Here is a 19,387-nt window from a genome sequence, read left to right on the forward strand (position 1 = left end):
GTAACTTGTGTTCATTTTGTAAACTGGTTGCCGTATATATTTCAACACTTTAGGCAAGTATGATGTTGATGAGCAGGGACGACTGAGAGGATGTGAGTCACAGCTTCATTCAATGGCAGTGTCTTCCTTCTCTACACAAAGACAAGGGCATGCACTGTACAGTGTTGATCACTCTTATCATGGATGCTTAGTCTGTCTGTGTTACACCCGTTGTGGATATATATGAAATCTAAGAAATGTAAAAAAAAAAAGAGATTCATTATTAATCTATTACGTTTTCAAATGAATAAATGTCTTTAATTGTGAAAATCCTATGTTGATTGTATGTGGGGATACGCCAGGGATAATAATGTGAGATCATAGCTACCATTTACAATCTTGAGGAAAAATACAAATTCAAGAAAAGATCAAACACAAAGGGAATTTATATTAAAGAAAAAATAATTATTGACAAATGAAGTAGAAGTAGTTATGTATGTTTAATGCGTCAGTACAATCACCTGCTACATTTATTTGACATAGACCAGTTTTGAAGTCTCGCCATCTAATCAGCGAGCTACTTACACCTGTGACACCAGGTGTAGGTGGTTAACTTCCTTTAACAAGCCAGAAGGACAGAAAGACACTCGTTACTTTCGCTGGATGGAGGACATGCTGCTTAGCTGCGCGCCGTCAGCAGGTGGCGCGCGCAGACACAAAACGCATCCCGAGAGTGTTTTCAGAATAAATGGCTCAATTATCACTGCTGCTGCACTCTCCTTTCATACCGCCTCTCCCATGCGACACGCCCAGGTTTGCTGTCTGCGTCAAACCTTTTATTTTGGTAATGGCACATGGCACTCTGAGCTCTTCCTACTGATTCCACTGCGCGCGCACCCACAGGTGGCGTTCTTACGAGCCACCACCTTAACGTATCTGAGACACCAGCAGAGAGACGGAGACAAGGGACTACCAGCGCGTCATCACCGCTCCAGTGCTCAACACACGCTGTTTTCTGCTCTGCTCGCTTGCTTTTTGGACGCGGTGGTTGTTTCAGGCAGAGTTGTGCTGAGACCCGCGCTGCCTGCTGGGTGTGTGCTCAGTGTATCGTCGAGGGGCGCGCTGAGATTGAACAGGTGGAGAAGAGGGCACCTGAAATCACTACACTCACCTTGGTAAGTAAACATGGCGTTATTGGGTGTCTCGATGTCCTTAAAGCCTCTTCCTTGAATCAAAAACGTGGATTTGATGTTTGATGCAGCTCAATTAGTCAAAACTCAAGTGAGGTACACGCTTGTTTTAGGGGCGAGCAGAAGGATTGTGCTTTTCACGCTCTGTGTGCAAGGCATCGATTTCTGTTATCTAATGTGGCATGTTTTATATCGGTTATTGTGATTTTATTGGTGGTGTATTGAAGTCATTAAACCCGAGAGACTCTTTCTGTGCTCAAAAAGTGTTGCAACCGCAGATAATGCAGTGAAGCACTAAATTATGATTGATGGTAATAAAAGTTAAAAGTCAGTCTAACCGACAGGAAAACTTAAGTCCACACGCAATGTCTTCTTCTGGAGACCTTTCACCCTGTGAATGCATCTGCATTCAAGAGAGCAGAGAAAGTTATTCATTTGTACATTAAGTGGTCCTTGTGATTCGGGGGAGAGGCTGGAAGAATTTTTACCAGCTATCTTCTCTCTTTTGAAGTCGACCTCTGATGACTTTAAATTGGCCAGGTCTACTGACGTTCCAGTTCAACTCTTTCCTGGCAAGTGCCTAGACACTACTGTTCCTCCAGTTCACAAAATCAAATGCTGACAAACAAATGGATCTTGCGTGAGAGTTGAGCAGGTGGGAAAGCACTTTGAGGTGTTTCACAGAGTTCATGTATACTCAGAACATTCCTAATGTAACCTAATTTTTCCAAACCCCCACCAACTGATGTTTTTGTACCTTCCCCAGTATGATACATGCTCTAACTAACGCTCCTCTCACTTAGTTTCCTGGTGGCTTTGCTGCTTTTTCTTTTTCAAATAGTAAAAGTAAACTGCGATAGGCTCTAAAATCATCCAGGAACCCAAAATGAACCACTGTAATTTTTGGATAGAACAAAGCAGTGTTTTTTTAATTTTTTTTTTTTTTAAAGAAAACTGGTTACCTTCTAACTCAAGGAACTAATTGTTTTGTTTTACAACTGCATTAAGGTTTTAACTGAAGTAGAGGAACATGTTGTGTTTTTACTTTAGTCACAGGTTGTAACGGGCAGCTTTCCTCGACAATGAACGTGTTTACAGTTATGCAGGAAGTTGGCATCATTTGTTAACTCTGAATGATGAAACTTTTTTTTTTCTTCAATCTGTGGTTTTCAGTTTTAGCAGAGGCATTGCCGGATATTTGACTGTTCATTCTTTCACATTACATCAAACGTTTTTGGGGGCTGAGGATGTTTCTCGCAAAGTATAGCATGCTTCTGAATGCACTGAGGTGCACTGATGCACCGATGCAACAGTGTATTTTAAGAGCGTGCAAGTAATGAACAAAGTGCTGGTTGTCGTGTGTTTTGTGAGGAGGACCTAATTGTGAATGCAGAGGATGTGGTAAACTGGTCTGATTGCCAAGCAGCACAGTGTGGAGAGCATGTTGAGTGTGAACAGCAGTAACGTGATCTCCAGATGATGCAGAGGGAAATAAGTGAAGCCACTACCAGTGTCCTTACGACTATGTAACCTTTTTAAGAATATGTTGCAGCATGAAACTCTATTGGAGCGTGCACCCTTAAAACTGAAAAAGGAGTCACCCAGAAAAATGACCGGTATGGATAAGTGTGTAATTACTTTGATGACACATGTACTATTAGCTATCACTCTGTATGTGACTGTACAGAAACTTATAACCGACACCCTATTAGACATCATTTGTTGTCTGATATTATTTTCTCATCTCCCTAGCGACTGCAGCTATATCTGACCGAATGGGTGTGATTTGAGAATGCCCAGAATGTTATTTCACTCAGCTCAGTCCAGGGAGAGGCTTGCTATTGCATTCCTTTCCTTTTTAAAGTAACTGGGTGTGTGTGTCCAGGTAGGTACCGACCTGTCAGTGTAGTGCGTGACACACAGAGTAGAGTCAACATCCAACCGCATCACTGAGGAGAGCTGTGGAAAGTTCACGCTGACGTACGGCCACCAGCGAGCGCTTTGACAAGTGTGATTCATACCAGGAATATTCTCCTCAGCCGAGTGTGCGTGCGTGCGTGTGTGTGTGCGTGTGTGTGTGCGTGTGTGTGTGTGTGTGTGAGCGAGCTCAGCCTGAGTTTACAGTTAGATGTACTGCGTCTGGTATGTTCATTAGCCATTCTTTCACTATTGGCATGTTGGAGACACAGCGCTTGTTCATTTAATCCAGGGGATTTCTGCCCAGAGTTCAGGGAGAAGAGAATCAGTTAAAAGTAGATGTAGGTGGTCGGCTTTGGCTGCCAAATATTTTATTATACAGAGCTTTAGTCAGCTATCTTCACAGTTCATCTCATACCTTTCAGTTTATGAATATTTGACTTTCATTGCATGCATATGGTAGCAACTTTCCCAAATGTTAAATTCCTTTTGAATTAATGGGGTGTTAATTCTTAGGATTGGCTAAACATAGTGATAGTTTCCTGCAATGCTCATATTTATTAGTTGGCCTCTTTCACTTTGCATGTTTAGCAGGCTGTGTGCTCTTTCCATCTAAAGCATTCTTTTTTTTAAACGTTTCAATTCTGGTCAACCACTGGTTGCTATAACTGTGTTGTGAAGACATGCTGGTTGAAGTTAAGGACTATCAGGTGTGAGTCATTATAATGCACTAAGTTACAGTTTCAGACTTGTGTCAACAGGTTTTGCTCGTTCAGCCCAAACTGCTCATAACTGTGTGTTATGGCTATGCAAAGGTCTTTAAACATGCTAAATTAAAGATTGCACATCAGTCAGCTGCCCCTGACCACCAGGGAGGTACATTGAGGCTTATAGCGTGCGTCCTCTCTCATTCGTAGTCAAAGACAAATATATACCTGCAATACTGTAGAAAACATGGATACTTGATATCCTAAACAAAGAGTAATTAGTAAACTAATTCATATTTATTTCATGTGAACAATTAGGATATTGTGGTGTTCTTTGAGTCATTTAGGTTTCACACTGAGCCCAAAGTGTATTGTTGAAAGCTTTTTGCAAATGTAGCTCGGGGCTCTCTGCATGTTGGAGCAATAAGCCTTGAATAATTTGGATAGGCTTGCTCTTCCCGTTCATACCTCCACTATCTCTTTTGCCTGTAGGGGAAATCTCTCCTAGATTTGGCTGTGCCAAAAGGCCTTTAACAAAAATAGTATACATGACCGGCTTAGATTCCCCCCTAAAGAGGGTAAAAATGTCCCTTATGGAAACTGAATCTGAGCTCATTATGGTCTTGTTTATCTCCTGCCACACAAAAGTGTTCTTTTATATGCAACATGCCAAAGAGCACAGTGATGCAACATTAGTAGCTTTAGCAGCTCTTTAAGGCAGAATGATCGTCTGCTCCAGTTCAGTGGGGGAGGAAGTGTCCACTGCTCGCCTGGAATAAACAATGTGTTAGATGTGGTACAATCAATTGCATGTAAATAAAAATGTGTGGAGTGATATGACCTCATAACCTGAACTAATAAAATGATGTGGACAAAATGTTAGGCTCTGAAGATTAGGAAATCTTATCAAAAGCCTAAGTTGATATTTACTTGTTTTGTCTGAATAAGTATTTGGATGTTTAAATCACAAGACCAAGAAAAGCAGTAGATCTCAACATTTATCAGCTGGAGTGTAAATGTACTAGTGATTAATTGACCATCCAAAGTTTTTTTTTTTTTCAGATTGATCATTGATTAATCGACAAATTGTTTCAGAGCTACACATTATTAAAAAAACACCTTCTACAACACATTTCAACAGCACGGCCTTATAAAGCCTTCAAAATGACAAACAGTTGAATCAATACCTCCTGAACAGTTTTAACAAACTGAAGATACAATGTTATAATATATTGTTGTGTTATATTATTTTGTGCCAAGTGTACAGATTTAATCTCGTAACTGCGTGTGTTAGACTATGGATGAACCTGTCCAGGAAATTTGGAAGCTGCTGCTTCTAGACTGTAAAACTTGACACCGTGCTCTTTGTTGCTATGTAGGAATGCAAGTCATGTACCTGTCCATTGTGTTAGTCGGAAGTTAAGAGTATTTCACACCTTTCAGTACCAGTTTCTATTCTCCTCACGCTGACGACCTGCTGTGCGGCTGATGCTGACCTGAGTACAATAGAAAGGACTTCATGACTAGAATTCTTCTGTGTGTTTTGTATTGTGCTGCCAGACTGGCGTTGCCTCAAAGGCAGCGAGATGTCACCAGAACAAAATTCACCTTTTTATGTGAATTGGCAGCTACCCAACAGTACTTTTGTGTGATGGTGAGTTTTCATGTTCAGCACTTTGTTTTATGTGAGCAGCAGTGCAGTCTTAAAACCTCATCAGTGTCCCATTAAGCACAGCTCATGAGTGTGCCACTCACCCTCACCACCATCGTGTGTTTTTCTTCTTGTCCGCTTTGCCGCATACTTTAACCATCCTTTCACTTTGACATTATCCACCACTAGCACTTTTATGATGTTGACGTTTATGCAGGGTCTTAGCAGGGTGCTTGGTTGATAATGGCTGCTCTATAGGAGAAGGTGCAGAAGCTCATGGAACTAATTGACACCCCCAGCGGCTGGGAAACTTTGGTGAGGCTGCTCCCTGTCATTATTACAACTCCACTTACTTCTGGAGGCAATCGCAATTAAAAGACCCTAATGATGGCGAGCCCAGTACCCCTGCGAATAGGCCCAGCCTGTTAATGGCTTACTGGGTTGGCACTGTGTGTCCCAAACACTTGTGGAATGTGCAGCCGAAGAAATGTGCCAGTGTTTGGAGGGATTTAGGGGAGTAATCTGGCTGCTGTCCTTGATCCACTTTTATTTTTGGTTCGTCGTGTCTTTTTCAAAAACTTATGAAATCCTTGTAATCATTGACAGACTTATCACTTTATTTATAGACATTGAGTGAGATTATTTACATTTCAATGTTAGCCGCAATAGATATTTCTGCCTGGTAAGCAGTGCTTTAGATCAACCTGAACTTTCAAGTATTGTAAACTTTGTATTGTGATCATCAAATATAAACTGATGCCGTATGTCACCTGAGGTGCAAAAACATGGAGAGGCTGTAATTACTTGACACTATTCAGATTAATGTTTGTATGCTTTTGTATGACTTTGCTTTGCTCTAAATGACTGGTGATGACAATAAATATACCCAAAGGTCAAAATTACAGTGTAGTTGTGTTGACGACATGGAAAATACATGCAGCATTGCATTAGGTCTCTGTAGAAAGCAACAGTCAACTATTACGTGTAAGTCCTGCATTTACTTTCAGAGGTTGATGCAACACCAAGCCTTGTTTGACTTGTGAGTTAAGCAATATATGATTTTAAATAGTTTAAGTTGTAGACTTTTTTTTTTTCTTTTTTTAAACGAGAGCTGGTTAGCTATACTTAAATAGCTTATGTCATTGTCTACATGTGCACCTATATATTACTTGTAACACCAATGGCTTCATCTAAAATAAATGCAGTCTCAGACACAGCAGCTGCGTATGTGCGTGCAGGTGCAGGTGTTGATGAGCTGTTTGCGGACCTTTAAGTGCTTATCCTATCATCACTTAACGCCACAGAGGGCTTGTGTCTCTGCATGCAGTCCTTCAGCAGAAGCGCTTCGTCTTCAGCGGTGAAGAGTTGGAGTAAACTGGCAATTAAATCGCAGGTTATCCTCAATTTGGAAAAAGCAACATCAGCATAGGTATTTCGATGTCTTAAAGTGCATTCTGCTCCTGTTTGGGCCCCTTAATATTCTAGAAGATGCTGTACATGTTACCAGTGAGTTTTGGTAACTGGGATTGAAACCAAAGGCAGATGATTAACTGTTAAGGGTTTGTTGAAAATGTATTTGCCAAAATTCGTGTCATGTTTTGGCCTGTTCAGTATCTTGCTGTCATCATATTCATGTCACACTTGGGTGGCGGACAGTTAACAGAGGAGCTTGTTGCCAGTAATGCTCAAACAAATCAGGTGTTTTGAGCAGTTGGTCAAGCAACCTGAAGTTTGGTAGCGAATGATCCTTAAGATCACACACAGCATTTATTTACTCGCATTAACTGTTTTTGTATGTCGACACAGATGAACTGTTGCAGATCTGCTGGAATTTTTATATGGCAGGTTTGTAGCACGCAACACACTGTCATCACCAATTCTGCAAATGTAATATTTTGAAAGCTCAATCCTCACCAGTAATTTAAAGAGCTTCATCTGGGGGATATGTGCCCTGTCTGTTTTGTCGTGCTGCTATGTAGCTTTGTGATGGATTAAAACAATTCATTTTACTAACTGTCAACGCCAAAATTATGATCAGATAAAGGGATTTGTCTCATATTGGAAAGCAAAAAAGACCGCTGGATGATGCAGTATGACTTGGTCTGCTTAAGTCTTTCTTTATCTTCAAGAAAATAGAACATTAACCCCCCCACCCACATGGAATTTTACATTTTCGTCCAAAGCTGTATCATACAAATATAAAATATCCACGAAGGACCTAAAGATTTACAAAGTAACTGCATTGTTCAACAAGTTAGCCCATTAGAACAAGTCTTAAAATTAGAACAAGTCTTAAAAGGCTGCCATCCTATATGTTGTGATATAATACGACGGGACTGTAAACTACATTGAACACAATGGTCACAGTGAAACACTACTAAACATTGTGTGCTTCCACAACTTTTTGTTTGCACGTTTCATGAAAGAGCATTTGGATTTAATGAACCTCTTTGTCGTTGCTGGCACTTCAGCAATGTTAGTCATGTGTCTTTGGTTTCAGATTCTTCCCATTCTTGTTTGATGTGGTTGTACAATCCATGTCAAGGGAAACTGGGCCTGTGGAAGCAAAGTGTGGCTGGAGATGAAAGGCAGCACGCAAATGTTCACCGTCTTCACCTGTTGATCAAATATTAAGTCTGGCTAGCAGAAACACTGACGTGGACATATTTATGTTACACACACTCTCTCACTCTCATGCTTACAGTATCCCTCCTTTTTTTTTGTTCTTTTTTCTTGCAGGGTTTTGACAAGCGTGTGTGCTGACCTGATCACTAAATGGCGCTGACGGTGAACATTATCGGTCCTTCACCATGGGGCTTCAGAATACTTGGAGGAAGGGACTTCAAGAAGGCCATAACTGTATCAAAGGTACTCGTCAAAAGCCGCCCTGTTGCTGAACCCCGTTCACACTTTATCAAATCCTATCCTCTGTTTTTTATCAAAACACTGCATGCAATGGCATGTCATGCAAAGTCAACTTCCTCCTAGCTACGTCTCTTTTCTTGTCTTTGTTTGTGTCCATGGGCTGCTTCGTACCTATTTCCTTGACTACTGAACCGGTTAGAATAGGATGGAAGTAGATTACATAAGAAGGAAACCACTGATTACAGTTACAGTGGAAGTTGAGGTGGGAGGTGAGGGGTTCCTGATCCCAGAGTGCAGTCTGAGAGTCTGGGTTTGTTTCTTTACTAGCTCTTGTGCATTACCACATGCGTCGGTAAATTCCCATTCACTGTTTTAAAAAAAAAAGGGGAGTTGGAATAGAAGAAGTGGAAATGTTAGCACTGGAATCAGACGGTAGACGATGAACACCATCAGGAAACCTTCTGCATGCCAGAGACGCCCAGTTCTGCCCATTCTGGTCCGAGATCACCACCTCAGCTTTTTTACCAGTGAGACTTTCCTAGTAGCTTGTCAGGCTATAAATAATACATTATTGCTGAATCATGGTTGGGTACCAGTGCTTCACGCAGACTTTGACTTAAAAAAAACACTTGATCATAAATCAGATTTTGTGACTGCTAACCAGTAAACACCAGCATGTTTGCTTGTCTCAGATATCAAATGGGTTCTCTGAAGTGAATTCCTGCTTGGAGAGAAACTTTATCACTGAAATTGGTTTTAGAAACTCGCCCCCCCCCCCCCCCCTCCCCCACTCTCCTCCAGCAGTGAAGCAACCACAAGGTTGGCCCATCTGAAGGGGGTTGAATTTGTCACAGAGACGTCATGGATGCCCTCTTTTATTCCTGTTGGCCTGAAAGATAGCTTGCCCCTGTTTCTCTCCGGTACAGTCCCTAGAAAAGAACCCCCAGCTGCTCTTAGTTTATGTGAAACCAGGCGTGTCCTGATCAGGAAAGGCACGCACTACTATGGGTCACCACAGTAACGCTTAATTACCTCTTGAGTGGGCCCACAGACATTGCCCCTCTGCCCTCTTGCTTGGCTAAACTGACAAACAGCCTGTTGACTGGCACTTTATTTGCCTCTATATTATGATAATTCCTCTAGCAAGGTAAGAATGGGTCTTTCATCCTCTCCGATTGGCTCTTTATTTGTTTTGTTTTGCATTCTTTATTTCATTGCCCCTCACGGTTCATGGCAAAATTCATGCTTGTGCTCTGAAGTTTAGCCTTTTAGCGGCATTAGCCTTTCCATCCCACCTTTTTTTTGTTTTAGTAAGCCTGCACGTTTGGGTGTGTGTGCTCAGGACAAAGGAACCAAGCTGAAAGTGGTGGCGGGGATGTTATGTTTCAGCCCATTAGTGTGGAATTCCCTGTGATATGGTGGTATAGCATTGCCTTTGACATGCAGTGAGGCTGGCTGCAAAGGTCAGGCCCAGTCAAACCATCAAGTAGTGTCACACTAATAACTTCTCCTCGAGGGTGTCATGAATCTGTCCGCTGTGGACCGGCACTGCCTCGATCCATCTGTGTGAAACGCTGTGGCGTCGGACGGTATACGCTGTAAAGGTTATGAGTTACAGAGGCTGTTGCATCAAGAGTTCATTAAAAGCGTGTGAGGCAATTGGTAAACACCTTTTCTCATTTATTTTATTTTATTCACTGAAAAATTGTACACACACCCCTGAAATACAGATGTGTCTTTACTCGCCTGATGGATGGCGTCCATAAAGTGTAATGTTCAGAGCATGACCCGGGGCCACTAGGACCTAACTGGAGCTCATTCTTCTGTTCAAAAGGTCAACGGGGGCAGCAAGGCAGAGCAGGCCGATCTACAACCTGGTGACATTATCTTGGAGATCAATGGGGAAAACACGGTTGACATGCTGAACGTGGAGGCCCAGAACAAGATCAAGAACTCAAAGACTCAGTTGCAGCTTGCAGTGGAGAGGTAAGCTGAAAAACAACAAACTATCCAGGTTTTATGTTGTGCATGTTGGAGTTACAGACATAAAATGCATACAGTCCCATGCAACCTTCTGCAGCATCATTCCCTATATGAATATCCCTAATCGTCTGTGCTTGTGCCAAGACCACAGATGCCTCAGCTTCCATCTTTATTTACATTGTTTTTAACATCATGTGGGCACTGTACAAACAAAAACTAGTGATTGTAATCAGGGGAAATGCCAGCATGTACGAGAGCCACAATGTTCCATTCGCTCGTAATAAACCCTGTTTTGAGATTTGCCAAGACCTTGTTTGGATGATGGGGAGTTGGCTTGAAAGATTTTCCTTTGAGCCAGGACTGCTGTTGGCTGGCATTTTGATTAAAGGTCCTCCCTAATTCTCATTTATTGTCACTGTTGCTCCCCAAAACTCTTTTCAGCATTTTTCTCTGCATACACAAACATGCACCCACAGACTCTCACGCACGTGTGCGTTCACATACTTCCTCCTTGGATGTCCCACGTCCATGTGAGTGAATTTTTCCCTGCTGACCTCATGTCTCCCACCAAGCCAGAAACAACACCATTACTTCTTGCCTGGCCAGGACAATGCCACTGTGTAGTCCTGCCATGTCTATAATCCCACTCTGGTAACTGTCAGCGGTTCTCAGCATCAAGGCTGTTAAGTACCTCACAGGCTCCTGTTTTAACACCACTCATCAAGCAGATTATCTGCTGTATAAAGAGGCACTGGTTTATTGTTGACACATCCAATGACATGTTCATCCCAGACGATGCTAACTGGGGTTGGTTTTACATAACAAAGCAACTTCAGCATCACTGTCTTGTCACTGGCCCCGAAAGCGTTTTAGTCTGTCTTTGTTTACGGCTACTTGTTTGGACTTCATTGTCCATTGATGCCTTACGGATGATGTCATGTTGACCAGAGCAGCTGTCTCGCTGTGATCCTGTTCCTCTCTCTAATGGAGTTGGCTATCAGAGTGCCTTGTCGGTGTAGTTTTACCACACTGCTATACTGGTTCCTCTTTGATACTGAGAAGCTGGGATGTGTATGCAGGTACTGCTATGTGTGTGTGCGTCCTTCAGCTAGCATCATTCCTCATTTCATAATCAACAAACACTTACTGTTAATGTGCTGTGGCTGCTGGCAAATGCACTTTGTACTAGATGGTTAGATCTATATCTATCAAAATAAAAACTGTAGTGACATCTGTAAGTAAGTTACCAAAAGTAGGTGTCAATTTCAGGTCAGATTCAGTTTTCTTTAGTTATTTAAAAATCAGAAACATTCAAAGTTTTTTTTTTTTTTTCTTTTCGCTTTGGCATTATTAACTCTCTCACTTAACATAAGTATTTCAATGCCCAATGACACCCTATAAAGTAGTGGCTTGCCTCGTCCTAAATACTTATCACAGCTTGACACAAAGTATTTCACTTTTAGTCTGAATTCTCTTGAAATCTAGTCAAAATTACATTCTTAAATATTTAATTTCTCATAATAGAGAGGTAGTCTTACAATGTTTGAAGAATCTGCCCCGGTCAATTTAACAGCAGGTTCTCTTGATGACAGCCGTTCACAGCTAGTATCTGCAAAGGGTTTCACGTGCTGAATTATGTCAGTTTGCATCTCTGTGATGTCACGGTTATAAGTTTCACTGGAAGCAAATCTTTTTTCTGTGTTGGAGACGTGTGAACAGAGTGGACGAGACACTGATCTGATCACTTTAATTCATCTTGCTTCCTTTTAAATGTGGAAGTCTAAAGCACAGGTGGAGCGTTTACTTAGGCGTGCAGTTCCTAATTTAAAACTATTAGTTTTTCAGACCTGTTACATTGACATCTCTCCTACGGAAAGACATGTCTTACAGCTGCTGTATCAGTTTTTGTCTTCTTGCCATCTCTTCTACTCAGAATGTGGAGCCCAGTCCACGAGAGTTGCGTTTCTGGGTGATTTACCACAGGCATCCAGGCCTTCCTGTGTGCCTCATTACCCCAGGCTCAACCGAAAGCTAGTCAGCCTTTGGCCTTGCAGCTAGGGGGGCAATGTGTGTTTGAATTGGCACCTATAGCCATATTTTCCCCTACAAGTTTAATGAAGGAATTGCTTACAGAATGTGTGTTCTATTTAAGAAAGTAAAGCAAAAGTGACTCTTTGGAAAGATGAGATCCATCGGCAGAATATTTTAGAAAGGGGGACGGAGTCTGCAGTACTCGTCTCCTACAGTAATCGCTAAGATTCATGGGAACACACTGACGGATTCATGCAAGTACATCAGCAAAAGGGATGTCAAGAATCTTTTTTTTTTTTGTTTGTGCAAGTTCAGACTTATGATCCTTTTTTCTAGAAAGGAAAAAAAAAAGTCATTCAGTCAAAACTGTTCTTGCAAGTTCTTTAACATATTACATACTTGTATGTGCATCAGCTTGTCCAGACCACAAACACACAACTTCCTTACTGCCTGAGTTGTTAGTCTTTTTAGTTCAGCAGTAATGAGATCACACTTCATCCCACATCCTACAGAGACGGAGACTGAATTTTCGGGTAGTCTGATATTATTAGTGCTGACAGTCATTTGAGCTCTGTGTTTTTTTGTCTTTTAAGACCTGAACCTCCCAGTCCTGGACAGACCAACGGCATCAGCACCCCCGAGCAGCTGACCGGACGTTTCCAGGTCAGAGTCACAGCTTTACACGAACTTTAATCTGTCCACAGTTTGTCTTAATTACTGCACATCAAATGGCAATATTATGTCCAGAGCAGCATTCTCCTGATCTTTTCTTTTCTCTGGCATTGGTAGATAATGTCTTGTTTTGACTACACAGCTAATGCTGTTTGATTTCTACTAAAGCATGTCTGAAAAGTCTGTTTATTACATGCATGCATGTTTCACTGTCCCCAAAATGGAATCTATATAAGACGTTGTGGAGATTTAGTACTTGTTCCATTGTTGTATTAAGATCCTAATGAATCACAAAGCACCACCTCTAATACATGGTGATACTGAATACAAAGTCTGTAGACCTTTCTATTATGCGTCTCACTTAAGTTGTTTACTAGTTTGGCAAAAATGCACTGGTGAAGAACAGCGTACTTTCAACTGATAATGTAACAACATTCCTGTGATGTTTTGTAGGAAGCAGTGATAGTGAGTAGAGATGAGAATCAGAACTACAAAGAGTACACCATTTCCAGCCCTGCGTCGCTGTCCCCTGGACCTTATTCACAAGATCCTTTTCCTACTCCACATGGGAAGAGGGAGAGGCTTTCACCTACCACTAACAAGAGGTAACTTACTTGACCTTCTGTCGTGGAAGTCAGCTTTGCAGTGTTCAAGCATGCATAATCAATCCATATTTTTATTTCATTTCTGATAGAAATCGGTCCAACTAATGGACTGAAATGCATAATTAATGACTAGCAGGTTTCTTAGGCAGATGATACCTATCTTCTTTAATGAAGAATCTACTCTGGACCAGAAAGTTTTGACTTTACATATACTGAAACGTACATAGTGGAACTCTATAAGTGCTGTTTGACAGATACTGAACCTTCAGCCAGCTTGTCCACTTGCATTGTTATCTGCTTACCAATGTTGTAACAAAAGCAAAGGCTTCTACTGTCTAGAGACTTGCATGTGATCTGGTTACTTGTAAATTACAGTTTAGACAGTCGGCCTTCTAGCATGAACAGGTTCCAAGATAAAGTCCTGGAGCTTTTTAAGTTTGACGTTTTAGATGGACAGTTGAGTCTCTTTTCATAAACCTGTCCATTCACTACCTCAATAGGCTTATATGTGGACAAAGGGATGCAACAAGTGCTCTCTTGACTCCACAACAGGCCCAGAGTCAATAGGTTGGGCATAACAGACAGAAAGTGGAACCATGGGATTGTACTGTAGTAACAAAGGATATGCACAGGATATCACATTCCACCGTTTGCATTCACTTTGACAAAAGGCAGAATGTGGAACGTTCACTGCGCCGCTCTCTCTCGGTGCATGGCCATTTGGTTTCATCCTGGACAACTTTAGTAGGTCAGTTAAAACTTGGCTATCCTTCTTCGTCTAGACTTAAGTTTCCTGCCCAGACTACATCATTTATATCTTGTAATTAACATGAATAGAATTGTAAGTGTTGTAAATCAATGTTTCATTATATATTATTAAAACGACAGAACAACATCAATTTATTATTTCAATACAACAGTACTTTTTTTAATTCTGCTTCATTTTTTTCAATATAAAGTATTCTGTCACGTCAAAGAGGAGTTTGTATAGATGACAACAGAAATATGCATAACATCTTTTATCGCAGTATATATAATTTATAACAATATTGTGTGTTTTTTAATCTTTATATAATTGTATTTATTAAAAATAAATAATAAACGATCAGTCAGAAATGTCTGTTTTTAGGATATTCCAGCAAAGTACTCTTGAAATTAAAGTATTTCGTTCAAGTTATAATAAATGGTACATAGTCTGCCTGGTTATTGATTTTGCTAAATTGTCCACGATGGCCCAATATGTCGTTCTGTTGGGAGAAATTTGAAAAAATCTACAACAATTTCTGTTATTACAGTTTCTGGCTATGATAAATGGTGTAATTTGTTTGATTGTTTCAAACAATTTGAAACAATCCCAGAAAGATTTGTCTATCTCTTGTTATATTTTGCCTACTCTTCAAATCACACATGTATGGTTATCTCTCTGTGACAGTGTCCAGCTGCGTCCATGGTCTCCAGAGGAAAAGAGTAACATGCCCTCCAGACCGCTGTCACAGGTTGGTTTCTGTTTCCTTAAACCAGACATTCTCTCTTCATTCCTTTTGTAAGTGCTGCTCTTGAAGTTTTCAGTTTAGCTTGTTTAGTCATTAACTGTCGACCCCCGCTAAAGAAAAGCAGCTGAATTCCAGCCATAAAATGTTGAGATTTAATTAGATGGGGACGATTAGTTCTTAGTGAGCGTGAAATGATGGTGTCCTCTCACCAGAATCCAGAGACGTTTGTTGTGTTGCTGTCTTTCTACCAACACTGCTGTAAATGTTTATTTGCTACTTTGTGCTTAACTTAAATCCTTGATTCTAAAAGTGGCGTTCGTAGCATTCTGCCAGGCGTTTGTGAAAGGTCTCCAGATTAATTTTAATTATCACGATTTTCAAATGTGTTTTTACAAAAGGTTTTATAGTTCGACAAATATGTTTTTGTTCTAAATCTATAATAGTTATGAATTACGTTTTAGATTACGTTCTAATCTAACAAATCTACAGCCCTTCTCTTTTAATCGGCACGTGGTCCGTTTGAGTCTAATCTATTTCTAGTACATCTCTCTTCTTTCACAAAACTAAAAGCTGAAAATGAGCTAAATCTGATTATTTCAAGGGCTGTGTGTGAGGGCCCCCATTAATTTAAATGAGGATTCCCTTGGTATCATATACATTTGAGGTCTTGGATGAGTACGGCATACTGAACAAATACATGCACATGTTAGATGAATGTTAAATCTTGCATACATCTGTAGCTGCAGTTTTAGGCTGCAGCTTACTTGTCAATCAGCGGAAGGTTGTTGTACTTGTCTGTAGATCTGTATTTATTTCCATCGCAAGAATAACATGTCTGAACTTAGCCTTTCCTCTTGAATTGTTACTCTTTGATGCCAGAGAAGATGCCCAACAAAGGATTTGTGAGCTCAAGTGTACTGTATGTGTGGATTTAACTTTAAAGGCCGGACACAGAGAGGGTTTGACATTTTTATAGCAGGGAGTGTATAAACTACAAAGGTCAGGCCTTGAAATGATCTGACATTAAGATGATGAACCGTCTGGAGCTGTTTCATTCAGGGAAAAATAATACTTTTCTTCAAAAAGGCCTGAACCTTTCGTTGTCTGACAATATTTTACTACTTCTCATATTTTACCACTTCTGATCCAGACTAAACTATGCTGTGCTTATTTACCATTCTAGCCAAGCAGGGGACTCTGTGTCTGGAAATACTTCAGTAAGTTAAAGAGAGAAAATGTTGTGGGAAAGTTCATCATGAGCTATTTCAGCTATGCATACATGCTTGGTCTCAAGCAAGGGTCCCACTGGTAGATCGTGTGAGATGACAGAGCAGGAAAAAACATGCAGGACCTTTTGTAATCGCACAAGGAATTTCCGCCATTTTTATACCACTGGAATTTACATAAAGTTGGGTAAATATGCAGATGTTTGAACTTAATAATATTTATTCGTTCCATCTAAGAGGCCGCTTGCTGAGAAGGTTAATTTAAAAATATGTTTGTGATTCTTTATGTTTACATGTTAAATGGAATTCAGGTGGACATGTTGCTCACAGCGGTGTCCACTCTGTGAGATCGAAAGCTCACGTCATAGATGAACAAGTCTAGCCATGATTTAACTGCAGTTCAAGTGGCACTTTTGAGAATGCCGTCATTACCTCCTTTCTTTATCAAACTAAAATACTTCTTTCTGTCAGTCAGGACCACTATAAATGTCGGTCCCGGCAAAACATAGTCTTTAGGAATGCACAGCAGAGTCATTCCTAATATCTAATTTGATGTGCCTGCAAAGCCACATGGCTTGTTTTCTTCTTCCAAGGAGGATATCTGTGTGTGCGGGCATGAATCGGCTCCCTGACTGACCCGCTGTTTAAGCAAATTCAACTGACAGGAGTGTGACGTGATGTTTATTTGGACAGCTGACACCCAAGGCCGACAGTAGACTGAAGATGATGAAGTCGTCTATTGTCAAGTCCTTACACTCGTAATTAAAATTTGCTTTATTGTACTCTCAGTTGTGATGGTGTGTGTGTGGCTTTGTAGGGAGCTTTTTAAAGTCTGATGTCATCAGGCTTAAGCCGTCAAATTAAACGAGTTAAGTTGCATTATAGGGAATATAGGATTCATTGTTTTTGTTGCTAGACCCAAACTAGGAACTACACATCAGAATACCTCAACTTCTGTTGCTTCAATTTTGACCTTTACTATGAGGGCGACAGCCATTGTGCTTTCCGGTTGTTTGTATGTACGTCCGGTTTATTCTCATGAAGCCAATATCTCAAATGTTCACTTCCACGCAAGGTTGCACTGATTTTATATTCAGCTAAAAAATGTTTTTAGAAAGTCTTGGTTTGAACTGCAATCACTATTTCTTACAACAGGTCCTTTTGGCTGAATGGTCTTAAAGTCTGAATAGTTAAAGTGCTCATGCTCAACTTGCCTTGATTTTATTTTAGGGTTTATCAGTGGATTATTTCTCACTGAAGTCCTGTAAGCTTATGTTACATACAGATGCTGATGTTTTCAACATCAGCCCAAAACCACAAGAAAAAAATCCACTCCGGAGCTCCACTGAGGCCGCGGCAGCAAACTTCCGCATTGGTCGACCAAATGACACATTGGGAGCCGTGTTGTGGCTGAGGGCTCAATTTGTGACTCCTAAAGAATGAACGCGCATCTTTTATTGCTGTCCGTTGGGGATGGCCTTGCATGTTTGTGGTATTTATGGAGTCGCCTGTGCTCCCGTTCTGCAAACCATTTTTTTGTGTCAATTTTGTCTAATTTTCCTGATGTTTACTCCATATCCACTGGGAGACTTTACATTCCTTCTATCTCCCACTTCTCCAATTTCAACTTGGGCTTTTCTTGACTGTTCCTTCTGTATGTTTGAATTAATATCAAACTACATGTTGAGAAGACTGACATTTTAGATGTTTAATCACTGCTTTTTCCACCCTTTTCTACTTTTTGTTGGTCTTAAAGCTGACTTGGGTTGCTTGTTTTGCCATCTATCCCGACAGCCTCAGTGTTTACCATCATCTAGCTTAGTGGATGAGATTTTTGGGTTTTGGCTGACCCCATCCTCCAAGGGATGTCTACCCTAGTTTTTGAAGTGGTGATGAACCTCCTGCCGCAGTGCCGTGATTAGTGAGTAGAGTTCTTTCAGAGCTTCTCGTGGGGAAATGGTTGGGACGAGGCCTGCCATGAGTACACGGTGCATTATGCTGCTTTGGCTGGCAGAAACACAGCAGCCCAGTGAGGGCTAAGATCTGGGGCCTCCATGACAAGGGCCTCTGTCCTGCCTGAGAGGTATAGAGTGCTGCTGTATCAGGTGATCAGCCTCTCAGAAAAGCTCCTAAAAGGCTTTTCCACCCTTGTTTTGGCTCCCCAGGTGAGTAGAGTGGGATGCGCAACAGGATCCACCATTTTCCAGGGTGTTGGATATCCTGAGAAAAAGCCTGTGTACAATAGTGGCTGTGATGGCAGATGCTGTGGAAGGCTGGTGCTGCTCTTTCCCTCACGTCACAAGGCTTGTGGTTGTGTGACAGGAGCTGGAAGAGACGGGGCTCGGGGTAGAGCAGGGTGGACACCAGGAAACCTGATGACCTTCCCAAACCGTACTTAAGCCATCATACCGTTCTGCTCAAACACAGCAACACACTTTGTACTTCATCATGGAGTCCAAAGTGTCTACTTTTGGTCACATGTGCTCTGTGCGTTGCTGATCAAATTTGAATTGCAACTTTTAAAAATGATCACTACACCTCATGTGTTTTACATACAAAAGGACTTGAATGCGCTTCATTGATGGATTTTGGCATTTACTCCAAATTTGACCTTACCATGCATGCGTAGTGTCTGTGGATACATTTAGATTTTTGTTTGTGGTTAATCCATCCAATGTTTGAATAAGGAAAGTGACCCTTTAATCAAAAGGCGTGAGTCTTTGTTGTGGGAAGACTTCATTCTGCTTAAGTGTCCAGCTTACTCCACCTCAAGATGAAAGACAAATGCAAAGAAGACGTTGGAGATATAAAATGCATTGTGATATGCGTGTGTTGGAAACTCCCGTAGAAATAAAGAGTTTGTTAAATTTTAAAGTGGCATTGATGTACATTATTAGTTCTGTTTTGACATGCCATGATGTGATTGGCCATGTTCATGGACTTTAGGATGCCCTTGCTCCTTTTGTGAGCGAGTAGATATTAGATTCCTGAAAGCCGGTTTGGGATTGTATCTGAACTGGCCGGTCACCGTCATGATTCAGAGCATCTGTTTATATCATCAAGGAATG

At 41.1% G+C, this 19,387-nt stretch overlaps 1 protein-coding gene across 1 annotated transcript in view; it reads left to right on the top strand.

The window, feature by feature from the left end:
* The first annotated feature begins 839 nt into the window (after nt 1–839).
* pdlim2 (PDZ and LIM domain 2 (mystique)) overlaps nt 840–19,387 on the top strand; it is a 32,501-nt gene continuing 13,953 nt past the window's right edge. The window contains exons 1-6 of the mRNA XM_068605315.1: nt 840–1,154; nt 8,184–8,312; nt 10,144–10,295; nt 12,917–12,986; nt 13,449–13,600; nt 15,033–15,096. Of these exons, the coding sequence (XP_068461416.1) occupies nt 8,220–8,312; nt 10,144–10,295; nt 12,917–12,986; nt 13,449–13,600; nt 15,033–15,096 (531 nt within the window). The 5' untranslated portion in view covers nt 840–1,154; nt 8,184–8,219. The remainder of the gene's footprint in view (nt 1,155–8,183; nt 8,313–10,143; nt 10,296–12,916; nt 12,987–13,448; nt 13,601–15,032; nt 15,097–19,387) is intronic.

This window comes from Clinocottus analis, unplaced genomic scaffold, assembly GCF_023055335.1.
Source record: "Clinocottus analis isolate CAN_PGR_092001 unplaced genomic scaffold, fCliAna1.0.p SCAF_7, whole genome shotgun sequence".
Lineage (NCBI taxonomy): Eukaryota > Metazoa > Chordata > Actinopteri > Perciformes > Cottidae > Clinocottus > Clinocottus analis.